Raw genomic sequence first — 17,551 nt, forward strand, 5'->3', positions numbered from 1 at the left:
CAGGAGAACCCCTACAAGTCCAATCTAATAGTGAGACCCTGAACACCCTGTAGACCCTTCCCTAAAATACACACACACACACACACACACACACACACACACACACAAATTCACAAGAGCAGATCTCGGTCTGAAATCAGAAAGCTGAGATTTTACCATCATTCACAGTAATGATCCTTCAGCAACCCTTGTGAACAATGATAAGCGATCCCAAACCCTTACCTAAGACTCCCATGAAGGGTTTAGCAGTCCCTGTAGCTTCTCTTGTCAGTGATGGGCACACAGAAAGCCACAGTTACTCAGGAAGATTTCGTGTGTGCGCGAAACGAATGCCGGGTAACCCATGCAGACTCACAGCCGCCCAACAAAATGTACTTACTCGGTCTTTCTCCTGTTCGCTGCTGCTACTGTGAGGGAAAAGTGGCAAGACTGAGACATGAAAGAAAAGATGGGACAGACATGTGTAAGTATGACAAAAGCAGCAATGCCTTTCATGATCAAAGCATGACACAATGTGTGTGTGTTTTGGACATGTCATCGTGCAATCCATTTTTATGCAATTGACATGCATTAATAATTACACAAAGTTCCATTTCTCCATCTCCTAGCATTAATTCATAGTATATGTATTAGTATGTTTAACTGTGCGTTCATTAGCTCTAGTACCCCTTTAAAAGTTCTTATCAACTCTGTAAAAGTTTAATTACAAGAAGCATCTCTTTTCTGAGAGAGCACGATTCAAGTTCCAGCACCAATGAACGATCCTGGGCCAGTAACCAGAAAAGGAAGTCCTTAAAACCATACTCCAGCAAAAGGAAGATGAGGGTATAATAATTACACAGGCCAAGGGCTGGCCTAATAACTCAACAGATAAAGCACCTGCAAGCAGGTGCAGGGGCCGGGGTTCGAACCCCAGGCCTGCTGTGCTGGCCCCACCCCCAGGGCCCACTGAGACGGCAATTGAGACTGGGTGTGGTGGTGTGCCCCTGTAATCCCAGCTCTTGGGAAGCTGTAAGCAGGAGGCTCACTATGAGTCTGATCTAGTAGTGAGACCCTTCCTTAAAATAAAAAATAAAAAAATATTATACAGGCCAGCACTAAAAGAGATGTCCACTCTGGCATCTTGCTCAAGGGTCCACCATTAAGATCCCTTTCCAATTATTCGACTTTGTCCCTCACTACTCAGCACGAATTCTCTGTTCCACATCTTGTCCTTGAAGATCTCCTCCACAACCCTGTTTTATGTTAGTAGTTTAACCTACCAGTGTTTCTCTCCTCTTAAGCTCCTCAAGTCCTATTCTTTTCCCAGGGACTAGTTCAAATCCCACCTACCTCTTACTTGAAGATAATTCCTACTCATGCCAGATTCTTACCTGAACTCCTACTCTACCTACCTATAACTCACATTTAGCAATTGTTAGCTAATCCCATAACATTGCTGCAGGCGCATGCATCTTACCTTCCCAGTGTAATTATAACAGGAAAACAGGGCACAAGATCATATTTGTCTCTGGCACCCTCAGCCATGCTGAATACCCAGTTAGGTGAGAAGCCACACAGAAGATACCAAGCACCACACTTACTCTTCAGATTACTTCTCACCCTTGTCTTCCTTCTGCTGGAGTATGATTTTAAGGATTTCCTTTTCTGGTTACTGGTCCAGGATCGTTCACTGGCACTGGAACTTGAATCGTGCTCTCTCTCAGAAAAGAGATGCTTCCTGTAATTAAACTTTTACAGAGTTGATAAGAACTTTTAAAGGGGTACTAGAGCTAATGAATGCACAGGTAAGCATATTACTGCATACACTATACATTAAATGCAGGGCTGTTAGACATGAAAGAATACGACCCTAGGAGACTGGACTCCCTTCCATAATAAAAATACAGAGGGATCTGAGGCACCCAAACACATTAAACAGTGAAGCAGCACAGAGACTTCTCAAGTAAAACACACAGCCAAAATACACAGGACAAAAACAATTCCTTCAATCAATTCCCAACCAGCTCGCTGTTGTCAAAGATGACAAAATTGTTTTCCCAGTCCTATTTGCAACTGAACAATAGCTACAGAACAGCCAAAAAGCAAACGCATCTGAATCTTGTGCCAGCGCTATAAGTTCAAAGCACAAACTCAAATGATAAAAGTATAAAAATATCTTTTTACAAAGACATGCTCTGAAGTACTAAAACCAAGCAGGGTCATTTCTGTTTCAAGTTTAATACATTTTTAAATTAAGCCTAGCCTTTTTACATATTTATTATAAGATTAATCTGCTCTGGTGAATGACTCAACTGCATTTTGATATTTATATATTTTAAACCTTTTTAAATTTTGTGTTAATTTTTTTACAAATGATGTGGCAAAAAATGTTTAAGCCCAATATAGAGTTTTTCTTACTTTAACACAAAAGCACACCCTGAGTGCTGTCTGCTGGGTGTTCCCAGGGACCTGATCCCCACACATGGCCCTTTGGGGGCTCTGCTGTTCAGCCAAAACAATTCGCACGCGAGCAGAGGGATTCTGAGGCACCCAAACACATTAAACAGTGAAGTAGCACAGAGATTTCTCAAGTAAAACACACAGCCAAAGGATTTCTCTCACCTGAGATGGAAAGCGCCAAGTCAGCTCCTGCGCTCCCAGGTTAACCCTGAGCCAAGCTTCCCCTGGCTCAGGGGGGCAAGGATTTGTTTTCTTTCCTATTAACTCCTCTTTTAGAATGCTTACTTGCCATTTAGCATTTTATAGTATTCATTTTTAAAGAACAAAAATTGTACATATTTATGGTATACAACATGATATACTGCTTATAGAATAGTTAAATCAATCTAATATACATATCACCTCACTTATTTGTGAATAAAACACCTAAAACCTACCCTCAAGTATCTCTCTATATTAAGTATACTTTGCAGTGCACAATAGATCTTCCACATTCATTCTTCCTGTCTAAATAAATTTTGATACCTTTAATCAACATCATCCCAAATCCCAATCCTAAACATCTGGCAAACGTTGTTTCTTCAAATTCAACTTTTTAAAATTCCCTATAATCCACATGGCTGACACTGACAAAGGATCTACAAACTGCTGTACATGGTTTCAGGGTAAATCCTGAGGGGATCTGACTGACTTTGTCACATACAAAAGTAACATTTTTTATATAGGTCTTGCTTTATCTTGGTCTTAACCAACCAGCAGAAAAGTATAAAAACGAGGTATAAAAAGTAAAGCCATATTAATATGCTGAGCTGTAAAAGGCTCAAGTCAACAACTTCTGACATTGCCAGTCCTATGGATAACCCACTACTATTATGGACTACTGGAGTATATTGTATTATTTTGCTGAATTCACACACCTACAATATTTAAATGGCAATGGAATACTCATCTCTGGCAAAACTAAACAAAAAAAGGGGATAAAATGAACAACCAATCATTTTGTATCTGTATATTCAAAATAGTTAGGATAGATATACAGCTACTTTCTCAATTCAGTGAGAAGAAAGATTTGTACTAATAGTGTTTGGACAGGATATCATGTCTGCATCTTGTACTATGAATAACTACTACAAAGACAACAATATACAATGTATTAACTATTGAAACTGTCCTAATTGGTTTTGAAACTGTCTCATTGCTATTTGTTTCTCAATAAAATTAATTTTAAAAAATAAAATTCCCTAGGAGAGAGACCATGCAGGACTGGCCTGTGGCCGGCTTATGTCACTCAACATAGCGTCCCTGATCTGCACCCATGGAGTTGGAAAAGGCAGCGTTTCCCTCTTCTGTAAGGCTGACCAGTGTTCAGTCTCTAGAATGCCTAAGCACATACTCACATCACCATTCATCCATTTATATTGATTAGAGAAGGTAACTTTTACAAGGAAGTTGGTGATCCAGGCTTACTTGCATCATAAACTTTACTTAAGGAAAACCCCTGAAGTGGCCCCCACAATTGCTCCACTGTACTTCAGCCCAGTGTTTTATTAAAAGCAAGCATTGTTTCATTTCATGCATCCAATCTAAACAGTATGCAGCAAGGCCTTCTCAGTTTCTTTGGCTTTATACAAAAGGCATTCAAAGTTATTTACAAAACTCAAGTACCTAGAGCAATGGTCCTCATAAATGGCTGCATGATAGAATCACCAGAAGACAGACTTAAAAAATTCCAAGGTATGGGATTAAGTCAGAGTCTCAGAAAGGACCCAAATTTCAGTACCTTCTGAAGACCGGTTTGAGCCCCAAGCAGCAGTACAACGGAACCATTGCTAGAAGCTAGAAGGGGTCATCCCATTTGTCATGAGGGCGATCATGATTTCAATGTCAGAAACACTTGTCACAGAATGACTGCTAGAGATTTCTAATACACTGGCTGCGCATGCAGAGCGCTATGCTCTCCTGAGTGAAAGTTATCAGCAGTGACCCGGGACAGTTGCCATTCGGTTTACACACACACAAAACCATGTCCCTGCACCCATGAAACATCCTTTACAACTATTGGACAGATCTGATCTAGTCGGGGTAAGTCTCAGGTGCTTCTCTTCCACTTAATATTTTTCTTCCAAGAAATCAAGCACAGGATTAGGTTTAAAACCTAATTTATCCAAAAAAGAGTTTTAAGAAAAGATGCCGGGGAGATCTACTTTTCTGATTGCTCTCTTTGTGACCTTAAGTACTGGTTACCCTGGCAACACCCCTCCCCACCACTTTGGAACACAATGGGGAGGAGACCCAACCTCTCTCTAGAGTTAGCATGCAGTCCAGAGAGTGAGTGAGAGCTTGCTACAGCGGGAAAGGGCTGCCTGGAGGAGTCCATCTTCAACTCTGCCATTATCTGTTTGCCCACAAATAGGATTCAACATGAAATGTTTCCCCTTGGCTGAGTTTATTATCTGTCCAGTCACTGGGCCAGCCTGGCTATGGCAGATTTTCCCTTTTGGAGTTAATGGTCAATGAAGCCTGCTATACAAATGGATTTAAAAATAGAAAATACATTACATAAGGGTATAGTTTGGTGGGGTTAACATTGTTATCTTTAATTGTTATTCATTTGGTGGATCTGTCCACCAAATTTGTTAGAATTAATGCTGATTTTCCATTTGAAATGGAAGTAATGATAGGTTATGGCCCTAGTAAGAATTGCTGAATTATGGTGGTCTTCTGATATGGCTGAAGCCCTTAAAGCAACAGCTTATCTTCCCAATGACCACTTCCTCCTCCTTCCCCACTCCAGCCCTGGGTACAGCTTCCTCTGACCTTTCCCGTCCACACAAGGGAGCCTCCAATCAGCTCCTGACACGTCACTAAACCCGCCCCTCAAGCTCCGCCCCTGGCAGATGTCCATAAAGTCTCAGGCTCGCTTGTCTCAGGTCAGAAGATCCGCCCTTCTCCCTGCCCTCAGTCCTCTCCGTGTGTTTAGAGTCTATAAAGGCTTTCCCTCCCCCATTTCTGCTTCTCTGCTGCGCCACCATAACTGCCACCATCACTGTTGCCTCTGAAACCTATCAAGTAATTCCTCCTAAAATAAGAAAAATTTAGAGAAATGGTAGAGCTATGGCATATTTTGAAGACGGTATGCAGATAACAGAAATTTGTGAAGCATAACCTTAAAATAACAAAAATTATTACCGACGTCCTCTTTTTCTTTGTGCCCGATGTCTCTCTGTCTTGCTTTGTACCATCCTCAAAAGCAGAATCTTCCCTAAAACAAAACACATCACATGAAGGGGCCTGGCCCGTCCACCCCTCTCCACCTTATCTCAGTTCAGGGCTCTGCTTTCTCCTTTTGCATCCTGTGCCTGACCACGAGCCAGCTCACGGAACACCCCATTCTGCAGGCTGACTTCTTAGCCTGTAGTCTATTTGTGTAGCTTCTCGGGCAGATGAGAACTGCTTCTTTAAAGATAAATAAAGTTTGGTTGAATGCTTTGTCAGACATACAAAGAGAGATGGAGCATGGGATCCACAAAAGCCAGACCACAGGCATCCTCAAGCCTGGTCTTACCCAGGACCACCTGGGAGCTTCCACTGGTAAACAGTGAGGTTGCACACCTTTCGGTATACCTGCTGGCCTCTGTGTGTCTTCTTCAAAACGGTATTGATTCAGGTCATTTCCCGAGTTTTTAATAGAGTCATTCGGTTTCCTGCCATCAACTGGTGAGTTACTTACATATTTTTAATATTAACTTCTTACATATATACACATACATATACATATATGCATATATATGTGGGTTTTTTTTTCTTTTGATTACAGGGTCTCACTAAGTAGATCAAACTCTAGTGATCCTCCTGTCTCAGCCTCCCCAGCACTGAGATTATAGGCATGCTCCACCACGACCAGTTTTGGGGCTGGCCATGGTACACCCAGACTTCTGGAGCTGGCAAAGCATGAAGTGCTGGGAATTGAACTGTAGACCTCACAACTGCCAAGCAGGCACTTAGACCACTGAACTACCTCCCAAGCCTTTTTTTTTTTTTTTTTTTAAGATGAGTTTAGAGAGGATGTAGAGCAACTGGCGCTCCTTGTATGCTGCTAGGGAGAATAAAAAGAGCCACTGTTACGAAAAACAACATTCAGATACCTTTAAAAAAAAAATTACAGAACTACCACTTCTGGGCATGTAGCTAAAGGAACTGCAACCAAGATGTCAACACACGGGTAAGTAGCTCTAACCTGGAAGACCCAAATGTTCCCAAATCCAGAACTTCTTGCACAGCAAAACACCCACTCCTGACCTCATGTGGTGGTCAAAACGCAGGTGCTCAAAACAGAATTGTAAAAAATTACCCATAGGGTCTGTGTGAGGGATATAGGAGCAAAATTAAGCTTTGTGTTTAGACTTCGCCCCATCCCCAAGATCATATCTATCCAGCTGTTCTGAGGTGTGAAAACAATCCAGATTCCAAGACAATCTAAGGTCACTGTGGACAAGAGATACTCAAGCTGCACAAGGGAAGAGCTGGTTCTGGTTTGGAGATGTCACAAACAGAGTTGCTGTGAACATCCATTAGCGTTCCTTTGTGGGGACATAGCACTGACCAATCCCTGACCATAGCACTGACCATACTGACCACAGCTAGATTACAAGATGGGTATGTACTTAATATCGTATGAGCGGGGTATAAGTTTCACCTGCTCCACATTCATATAAGTACATGGTAGTCTTTTTCTTTTTTTGGCAATACCAGGGATCACACTTGGGACCTTGTGCTTGCCAGACAGGTGTTTATGCTGCTGAGCTATCTCCCCGGCCTGTAATTTTGCTGCTCAAAGAGATGTGGAGTGTACCTCATTAGTTTTCATTTGCATTTCCCTAATAACTACTGGTATCATCTGTTACCCATATTTTTCTTGGTCAAGTAGCTATTCAAGTCTTTTGCCTATATTTTCATTGGGTTTTACCTTTACTAGTGAATTCTGAGAGCTCTTGCTACATTTCACACACAAGTTCATTACCAGTATTTTCAGTAAGGTTGTGGATAGTTCTTTCATCTAACAATAGCTTACAAAGAATACAGATATTTTTTACTTTGATGAAATCTAATTCATCAATTTATTCTTTTGTGACTCTATTATAACTAAAAAATCTTTGCCTAATGCAAAGGGGGTTTTTTTCTCATGTTTTTAAGTAGGTTTTACATATACATCTATGACTCATTTTACATTGTCTACGTGATGAAAATAAGGAAACAAGGTCATTTTTCTTCTATCAAGATATTCCATTATTGGGTTAGGGAGATAGCTCAGCAGCATAAGTTCTATCTCCAGTTCAGTCTCCAGTACCGCACACCATGCCTGACCCAGAACCCTGGGCATATGGTGGGACGTGCCTGGAACCCCCGCACCAGGGAGGCTGAGACAGAAGGATCACTGTGAGTTGGAACTGTGTAGTGAGAATGCTGTATCAAAAAAATAAAATGATATTCCATTATTTTAGTACTACTTATTTTTAAAAAGTCTCTTCTCCACTGAATTATCTTTGCATTTTTGTCCAATCCATACGGGGCTTTTTCTGGAATTTAGCATGTTCCTATCTTTCTGTCAACACCACGTTCTTGAGCAATGTAGCTTTATGGTAAATGTTGAAAGCAGGCAGTAGTCCTTTCACTTTCTTTCCAAAGTTTTAGGTATCCTTGGTCCTTTGCCCATTTCTTTTATATTAAAAAAGCCTACTGGGATTTGAACTGGGAATTGTATTAAACCCTTAGATCAATTTTGAAAATAAATGACATCATATTGAGTCTTCCATCATCCCAAGAACAGAATGTGTTTCTGTATTTTTTTTAGATCTTAATTTTTCTCAGCAATGTCTTAAAGTTTTAAGTGTACACACTTTGAGGATGCTTAGAAATACATGTCAAGCACTTAAATGAATATTTTAACACTATTAAACATAAGATTGGTTTTATTTCAATTTTTGATTAGCACATTGAAGACTGGTTTTGTATATTGACCTTGTGTCCTTCAATCTCAAAGTCAGTATTTTGCTACAGAAAACTACATTTCTGGGAGTCTACGTGCAAAGCCCATGGATCAGGAGCTCATGCCAACATTGCTCAAACCAAAAGCCCCTCACAACACTCTCTCTTTTGGTGAAGGCAAGTCCAGATGCAGGAAGTGGGGGGAAATCCAGAGCACAGACTTGTGGTGCTCACATTTGCAATGACCTGTGTAGTTACTGGTTTCATAATAACCAAGGCATGGAAACCAGCCAACTTTCCACCAAGACAGGAGCAAAGACAATGTGGCATAGATACACAGAAGAAAACTAGTTGACCACACTTGATCAATAATATGACCTGGAAGACATTCTGCTGAGCGAAATGAAACAGATCCAGAAAGAAATACTGTATGATCTGACTTATATGTACAAACTTCAAAATTCAGACTCAGAAAGGAAGAGTAGGAGCACAGCCGCCGAGGCTGGGACTGCCAAGTGACTGACGAGAGTGTTGGCCCCTGGGTACCAATTCGGTTACACACAACACGCAAATGCTTATGTTCCATAGCACAAAGGGGTAAGAGCAGTTATGAATATTGGTGTCCATATTTCAAGACTAGGAGAGAGGATTCTAAGTGTTCTTGTCACATAGCTTTGGAAAGTGTTTAAGACAGAAATGCTAAATTCCATGAAGAGATCATTTGACGATGGACAGGTCACTATACTCCATAACGATGGACCATTTGTATGTGTTGATTAAAGACCAAAAGAAGCTGTAAAAAGAAAAAAGCACTTACCTAGATTTGTCATCTAATTTAGGAGCCTGAATTTCAGCTGGTGATTCCTGTACATCTGAAGAATATTCATGTTTTGGAGTAACTTCTAGAGACCAAATTTAAGAACAAAAAGTGTTCAGTGTCTTGACTATTTTAACATGTTATTTGGGTCTTACTTACAATAGAGAAGATATATCAGACCTTGTTGCATGTCACCCACTTTCAATTGTTCAGATGAATGATCATGTGCATTTCTTTGCTGCAAGAAAAAGAATGTAGTATTTTATACATTTTTTGAAAAATTTAACTGACACATAAAAATTGTGCATATTAATGTTGTCCCATGTACACATCATTAAATATTTAAATCTGATAAAGAATACCTGCTTAAACATTTAAACCTGTAAAAATATTCAAAAATCCTCTCTCTTAAATGAGATGTCATCCTACAGTCATCCTACTGTGACTATCACAGCAGAATGCTCCCTCTTAGCTAGCTCTTAGTCCCTGTTTTAAATCCCATGAAAGCCTTCCTGTGACCTAGCTGTTCCCTCTCTGGTATGACGTGATGCCCCAAGAGTAGTGATATTAATTAATTTGTCCAAGTTCCCACAGGGCCTAAGTGGAAGCACATCTGATGCCTAATACTAGGCTCCTTTCCCAACATCAATCTCCAGATCTTGCAGCAGCGAATGAGAAGGCAGAAGCCAACCAAGTCAGGCATTCCATGGAAGCCAAGTCGAACAAAGGGCAGAACACAAACTAAGTGGACAAAAGTAATCTGGAGGGGGATGGTTAAATTATTGACAGATTCCGGACTAGAAGCGGAGTCTACAAGTGAAGCCAGAATGCACCCACTGGGAAGGTGCAACCTCCTCCCCAGCTCACTCTACTCACAGGAGTTCCAGACTGAGCTTCCAACAGCAGAGTAGTCACACACTGGTTGTCTCCAGGGCTGACAGACTTGGCTTGTTCAGTGGATTCTTCTGCCTGTTCTATAAACATGAAGAAGGGCATTTATAACGTCAGTAGCCATGCACCACAGTGACACATCCTCCATTGCTCTGCACAGGACATGTGCTTCTGCTGCTTTGCATCTTTTGGTCAAAGCTGGTAGTCAGGTTCTGCCTTAAATCTCAAAGAAGACATCCAGGAGCTCTTAGGAAGGAACCCCAGAGAGATCGGCTCCACAGGTAGATAGGAGCTCCTGTCACCCCCAGCATTTGTTGTCATTTCCAGCTGGCCCCAAAGAGAGACTTTATTAGCTGGGGAAAATGACTCAAAGCTATTAATCGCTATCCCTCCACACACTGACTGTTTCTGTGGTGCTGGGGTGGATCCCAGGGCCTCACACACACAAGGCAAGGACCCGATCACTGAGCTGTACCCAGCTCTGTTCACAACTCTCAGAACCACAGATTTCCAGGGACCTCCAGAACCAGCAGGGTTTTATCAGGGCTTTTATGGAAAATGCAAAGACAAGGGTTTTGTTACCTCCCAATATACCTGGTTGTCTTCCAAGGTCACCAGGACTCTCACCGTCTTCTTTCTCAAACTTACTAAAGCGTTCTGGGGAGATTTTCACCTGAACAGGCAATACCTGAAATGCAAGCCAAATACCACATGACTTTCAAAAGGCATAGCTAGCCATCTGAGTGCCCTCCCTTGAAGGATTATTTTCCTGTTTCTGGCTTCCTTCCCTACCTCTTCCCTCAGCTCCAGCTCTGGCTATTGCCCTGCCCTTGACCCCTCTCTCCTGGTGTCTTCCTATCTGCCATGGCCTCAGTGTGCACCCAAAAGTCATGTGTTAGAAACATGATACCTAACACAGAGTGTGAACAGCTTCATTGATTCTTTTATTTCTTTCTTACTCATGAAATGGTCTTTTCAAAGGGTGTTTGGAAACTATTTTCAGAGTACTTCATATAAAACGCTATCATGTTCACTCAAATGAAAAATATGTTAGCTTGAGACTCTCACCCACAGGTCGCTGGCCTTTGTATTCAACTTCCAATCAGCCATTAATATTTCATCTCTTACATTTTTTTGCCTTACCTACTATTTATGTGAAGAGAAGGCTCTTGTGCTTATATATAAGCAGGAAGTATTAAAGTTAGAGGGGAACAATACCAATCTATAATACATGTAGATCTTTCCATAAGCTAAGACCAGCAGAGAGAATTTTGGGAAAACCCCCGGGGCATCCTCATGTCTCTTCATGAGAACGTAGGAATCTCCCAGAAGCCCGGTGACCACCCTCAGGACTCTGGGAAGAAGGTGCTGAGGAGGTGATGTTATCCTAGAAGAGCTTCCAGTCACTCACAAAAGTGGGACAAAGCTTCTGGAAGCTCAGTGAGGTTTTGCATCCCACATAGTTAAGACAGTGACACATGAAAAGGAAACTAGGGTTAGAGCCCAGAACTCTCAACTCTGTTTTTCAGAGGATGTTAAAGATCAAGTCTTTGTTTGTTTGAAAGAAAACTGAGGCCAAAGGAGCCCTCTCTTCTGATGGAAGAGGAAGAAAAGCAGGAAAGGAGGGAAGGAGAGAGGGAGGAAGGGAGAGGGAGAGAGGGAGGAAGGGAGAGGGAGAGAGGGCCCCAACAGCTGCAGCCTGTCTACTTATGCACTGGGGACACTGAATGTCACACCAAACCCCTTGGCCCCCAATGGCTTATCCACGTGGCTTTCCTTCCACACCCAGTGTCCTTGCAACTGGAGCTTATTTGTGCAACTTGCCTCAGGTACTTAAAGATCAGGTCTTTCGCCTGACCAAATGCTCACACCAAAACCCAATAGGGAAATGCAAAAGCTGTGAAGCACACTACTACATCTTCAAATAAAAGTGAAGCTGCGGGGGCTGGGGAAGATGGCTCAGTGGAGTAAGTGCTTCCCTAGCAAGCACAAGGGTCTGAGTTCAATCCCCGGTTCCACCAAAAAAAAAAAAGAGTGAAGCTGCCACCTGTTTGTCTTCTCCTAAAGCTTGAACAGAGGCGTGGGAGATGTGGACCTGCACACCAAAGTGGATCTCTATTTTCGTCGCTTCTTTTTTATTGATAACAACAGGCTCCTTCAGGTGAATGACAAATATCTTGACCTCCTCATTTTCTAACAAAAATATAGTACATAATGCATATCAACAGGCTGAAAAATCTAATTTAAATTTATTTTAAATAACTGTACCTGGAAATCTGTCAAGTGGTCAACTTTTCTTTGATAAGTTGAAAAGAAATTGCATTAAATAAAATTACTCTGAAATTACTGTATTAGGTGGTGAAACTTTCAACAATAGGAAACAGCTTCCTTTACCAGCAAAGAAATGGAGATGTTCGTCCTCGGCAACTCAATCTTTAACAGTGTTTTGCTTACACAACAGGTATTCTGCTTCCAAATAGACTGTGCACAATATTTATTCTTCTTTCTTGGAAATCCACTTATTTCTAGAGTTCAGTGTGCTAAAGGGAACATCCTTCTCCATTTCAACAGATTTCTCCAAGAAGACATGGCGGCACTGTGGTGAGACATCTACCTCAGACCAAAGTACGCGGCGGGGCCTCCACCCCATGACAAATGGTAATTTTATTTTTTAAAGAGAATTTAAAAAATAGATAAAACATTAGAAATGATAGGATTTCCGAAAAAATAAGATGACAGGAATTCAACGACGGTTGTCACACTGCACATCGTTGTCTTCAAAGTAGTTGCTCAGATTACCAAACATTAGCATGTAAAATGGGTCAAAATAAATTTTGAGTATTAACTGCACCCTTACAAAAACAACAGGGCTGTGGAGATGGCTCAATAGAATAAGTGCTTCCCTGGCAAGCACAAGGGCCTGAGTTCAATCCCCAGTTCCGCCAAGAAAATGAAAATAAATAAATATAAATAAATAAATAACCTGAAACAACAGAAATTAGCAGCACAATCACTGTAGCTACCCTATGTATGCGCATCCATGGTCTTTCCCGTCCTTGCTTCCTCCTTGCCCTCATCCCATTGTTCTTTCCTTTTGCACAGTTTCTTGCCCTTTCCCAGTGTCCGTTGTACCTCTCAGATCTTACTTTTTCAGGTTCCCACACTAGGGAGACAGTACAATGTTCACACACGTGAGTCTGACTTGTTTCACTTATGAGTGTGATTGCTAGTCGCATCCATTTACCTATAAAAGCCTCGAGTTTTTCTTTCTTTATAGCTGAGTAATACTCCATTGTGTAAAAATACCACGTTTGTGGGTATTCGAGTTGTTGCCAAGATTTAGCTATAACAGATTGTGCGGCTATAAACATGGGTGCACATATATCACTGTGGTGTGGTGGGAATTAATTTTAAAAGAAAAATTAGCTTTGACTAAAACTCACTGAGTTCAAGAATAAGTTATAAAGTCAGTTGGAAGCAGCAAAAGCTAGAAGAGACTAAGGGGGCGCAGGCTGGGATTTCAGGAGCAGAAGCACGCACCACGGGAACTCGGCTGCCATCGCTACTGCTCTGAGGGACAGGGTGGACACGCACTAAAACCATTTTTTAAATTGTGGCCACAAAAAAAAAAAATCTATGTTAAATATACCTTTGTAATTTTTGTATATTAAGTTTAATTTTAGGGCTTGGGAAATAGCTCAGTGGTCTAAGTGCCTCCCGGGCAAGCACAAGGACCCGGGTTCAAGCCCTGGTACCACACGCAGTGCAAGCCCCATGTGTCATGCCAGCCACTGAAACTGGGCATGGTGGCACATGCCTGTAATCCCAGAGCTTGGGAGGCTGAGACAGGCAGAGCACTATGAGACTGAGCTGTGTAGTGAGACCCTATATCAAATTAATAAAAGATTTTTTAATGTTTTTTAAAAATTTAATTTTAACTGATATATGAAAGCAATCAGTGTTGCATTAAGTATGTTCATAATGCACTGCAGACCTCCAGAATAATTTCATCTTGCAAGAAAACAACTCTGCCTCTTGAACAACTCCTTGTCTCCCTCCCGTGACCCCCACCAACCACCATGCATTTCACTTTCCATTTCTGGTCTGTGGACCACTGGGGACACCATGTGGAATCATAATGTGTGTGTGTGCATGTGTCTGTGTGTCTGTGTGTCTGTGTGTCTTTTGGGGCACGATGTTCTCAGGGTTCATCCAGGTTGTAGTGTATGTCAGACTTTCCTTCCTTTTCAAGCTGAAAATATATGAGACAGATAGACAGAAAGACAGCAGACAGGCCAACCAATCAAGCAACACCACCAAAAAATCCATGCACGTCAGGAAAAGAAAAATAATACATTTTTTTTTTCAACAAATGATGTTACCCTCAGATGAGGGACCCTAGAAGATGATGTCTATCACAGAAAACCCACTACTATGCCACCCCCTAGGGAAAAAATTGGAATTGTATATACAACAATCTTAATGACCAAGGTCACTCAAGTAGAAGTTTGCTGTTCTAATAAATGTCTGGAAGCTGACAGCCACTGGTGTGAGCACCCCTTGCAAGTGTAGAAGCCAAAGGTAACTTGCATTAATCTCACGATGTCTCAATACACTTCGTATTAAAATATTTATACAAGTTTCTCTTTTCCAGAAACATGTGTACATTTTTGATAGACTCTGTATATATCTCACATTTTATTTACCCATTTATTCTTCAGTAGGCATTAGAGTTATTTCCAACTATTCTGAATAAAGTTGTGAATAAAGTTTACAGAGATCTCTTAGGGATCCTCTTTTCAGTTCTCCTGCGCACATACTTAGAAGTGAAATTGCTGGCTCATGTAGCAATTCTGTCTTTTTTTCATTTTTAAGTAATGTTAGAAACTGAATCCAAATCCTTCTCATGAGCAACACCCATGGCCCTTCTGATTTATTTTGGAGCAGGGCCTCACCAAGTCACCCAGGCTGGGCTTGAATTTGTGATCCTCCTGCCTCTGCCTGCCAGAGTCCTAGGATTACAGCCACCCACCTATACACCAGGCTGGCTTTTAATTATTTGAAGATCTTAACCATATTTACAACACAGAGGTTGGAAAAGTAATTAAACTCTGAAGTCACAGATAAAAGGATCCACCAACACTGTGACCCCAGATCTTGGTCCTGTGCACAATGTGTCTTCCTCCTGCTGTCCTACCCAGCCTTCCTTCTAGCAAAGAAAACTGAAATCTCTTCTAGAATTAACTACACAGAGAGCAAACACAAACAGCAATAATACTCAGGACTAAATGTTGGGTACAGTGCTTTAAAATTATCATCTTACCTGTAATGCTGAAGTTAATGATGGCTTCTTTTCTAAGTCGTACTGGTTCCCATAGAGCACTCTTGGGTAAGAAGTAAAATCCATGAGCACATAACACATATTTACAAATGTACATTCTGTAAGGGTTTAGATCTAATCAGGAAGTAAACTCCATTCATTACCTCAGTATTGTCTATATAAAAAGTCACACTCTGACTTCCTAGGTTGAAATCAATCCAAAATTTCTCTAATTTTTCATCTGCTGGTTTTCTCATCTGAAAGAAGATTTCAGTATGAATCATACACAGAAGAATCACATCAGAGTCAGATAAAAATGATTCATAAAGGATAGAACTTGTGCTTTTCCTGAAATCGCATTATCCTAACAACACAGGGCCTCTCTGTGACCTGTCTCACTTTGAAAAAACAGATCTTAATTTCACAGGATCAAGCCATTTCCAATAAAATCCTGCTGTCCTGGGCATCTTTTATAGATACTCAAATAGGACACATGTTTGTTTTCTGGTAAGAATCAAAAAGCTAATTTGTACTCTGTTGAAAACTCCAGACTACATAAATAAGGAAACTTCTAGAAAAGTAGATTTGAGGATCAACTATAAAAGATGACTTGTCATCTAACTTACCATTCATTACAGCACAGCTATGTCTTCCAGAGTTAAGAGTACTTTTTATTGATTACTATAAATATATTTTATAAAAGGCTGAAACAATGTGACATTTGTAGAAATGTAATCATCTCCTCCCCTGCCTCACCTATATTACAAATATGTATCTTTCCATAGGTACACTAATAGTGTCTTAGTCCCCAGCCCCTGAGGTTTTTCTAGACAAATATCAGGAGCTTAATTGAGGGCTAGGAATATAGCTTTGTAGCACAGTGCATGCCTGGTAGGTGTGAGGTTGTGAGTTCAATTCCCAGTATTAAAAGAAAAAAACTATACCTAGCAGCATAATTGAGTATCCCTTATGGAAAATGGTTAGTACCAAAAGCATATCATGCTTTTAATTTTTCAGATTTTTAGAGTATTTGTGCATCTATACCATAAACTATCTTAGGCATGGGACTTAAGTCTAAACACAAAATAATTTACATTTCCTAGATATCTTTAGATGTAATTTGAAGGTATTTCAGATTTTTGGTCTAGGGACAGTCAATTTTTAAGTTTCCACAACAGTGAAGCAAGCAGTAGATCTACTACTCTACAACCTGTTTTTCCAATAAACAGCCTTGCGTGGACATCTTTCCTTTTCATCATTCATGCTTGCTTTGTAATACCTACAGAGTTGAATGAAGGATCTCAACGATGTGTGAAGGGTAGGTTAAAGGACCCTGGTAAAACCTGTGGGGAACTGGGAAGTCCTAGAAAGGAGAACCAAGCAGAAAACCAGAGGAAAATCAGGTGGAATTGAGACAGAAAGATTAGTCTACTGGAACCAGCTCTAAAGAGAAAGGTCTTATGTTGTAGCCTTGGGTTGAGGGCTCAGCTCACAGACGCTAACAAGGGGACTCTGAAACACAAATGGCTAAATGCTAAACAAACTTGGATGTTGTGAAGACTGGGCTCAACAAAGTTCAGCTGAGGTCTGATTCCTCCACAGACTTTACCCTGAAACCAAGATACTCTAGGTTGGAAATTCTTGACATGAAAGGCCTTCTTTGTCCGAAAACCAGGGAAGGAAGTGAAAAATGAATTGGTCAACCTGGATTAAAGGCACTAGATAGGATTAAAGAGAGCATATACTTGTACTGTAAGGCACCGTGCTGAAGGTGCTTCATCCGTGAGGTCAGCTTGTACGGATATGCACTGCATTATCCTATCCAAGGTAGAGGACAGGGAATGGCCTCAAGTGCTGGGAAGAGAGAGGGAATATCAAAGGAAGCACTAAATCAGCCTTCTCCTCAAAGGACAAGTAATGTTACCCATGAATAAGGTAAAATAAGGCAAGATTTCTGCAACTGGCCTCATATATACAGTATAGACCTTCAATTCCTTTTCCTAGGAGTAAAGTTGAATCTTTAAACTGGTAACACATCGTGGTTATGGCATGATTAAGAGATGTGATCACTAGGAGAAGCTAGCACCCTTTTTTTT

The 17,551-nt window shown here is 40.9% G+C and overlaps 1 protein-coding gene across 1 annotated transcript in view; it reads right to left on the bottom strand.

Annotated features, from left to right (window-relative positions):
• Sycp2l (synaptonemal complex protein 2 like) overlaps positions 1 to 17,551 on the bottom strand; it is a 76,562-nt gene that overhangs the window by 32,588 nt on the left and 26,423 nt on the right. Inside the window, exons 12-21 of the mRNA XM_023712124.1 lie at positions 15,620 to 15,712; positions 15,459 to 15,519; positions 12,183 to 12,328; positions 10,730 to 10,823; positions 10,121 to 10,218; positions 9,425 to 9,482; positions 9,245 to 9,329; positions 5,632 to 5,704; positions 1,584 to 1,731; positions 380 to 429 (exon numbers count right to left, since the gene is read on the bottom strand). Of these exons, the coding sequence (XP_023567892.1) occupies positions 380 to 429; positions 1,584 to 1,731; positions 5,632 to 5,704; positions 9,245 to 9,329; positions 9,425 to 9,482; positions 10,121 to 10,218; positions 10,730 to 10,823; positions 12,183 to 12,328; positions 15,459 to 15,519; positions 15,620 to 15,712 (906 nt within the window). The remainder of the gene's footprint in view (positions 1 to 379; positions 430 to 1,583; positions 1,732 to 5,631; positions 5,705 to 9,244; positions 9,330 to 9,424; positions 9,483 to 10,120; positions 10,219 to 10,729; positions 10,824 to 12,182; positions 12,329 to 15,458; positions 15,520 to 15,619; positions 15,713 to 17,551) is intronic.

The sequence above is a fragment of the Octodon degus genome, unplaced genomic scaffold (genome assembly GCF_000260255.1).
Source record: "Octodon degus isolate 3935 unplaced genomic scaffold, OctDeg1.0 scaffold00023, whole genome shotgun sequence".
In the NCBI taxonomy this organism is placed as follows: domain Eukaryota; kingdom Metazoa; phylum Chordata; class Mammalia; order Rodentia; family Octodontidae; genus Octodon; species Octodon degus.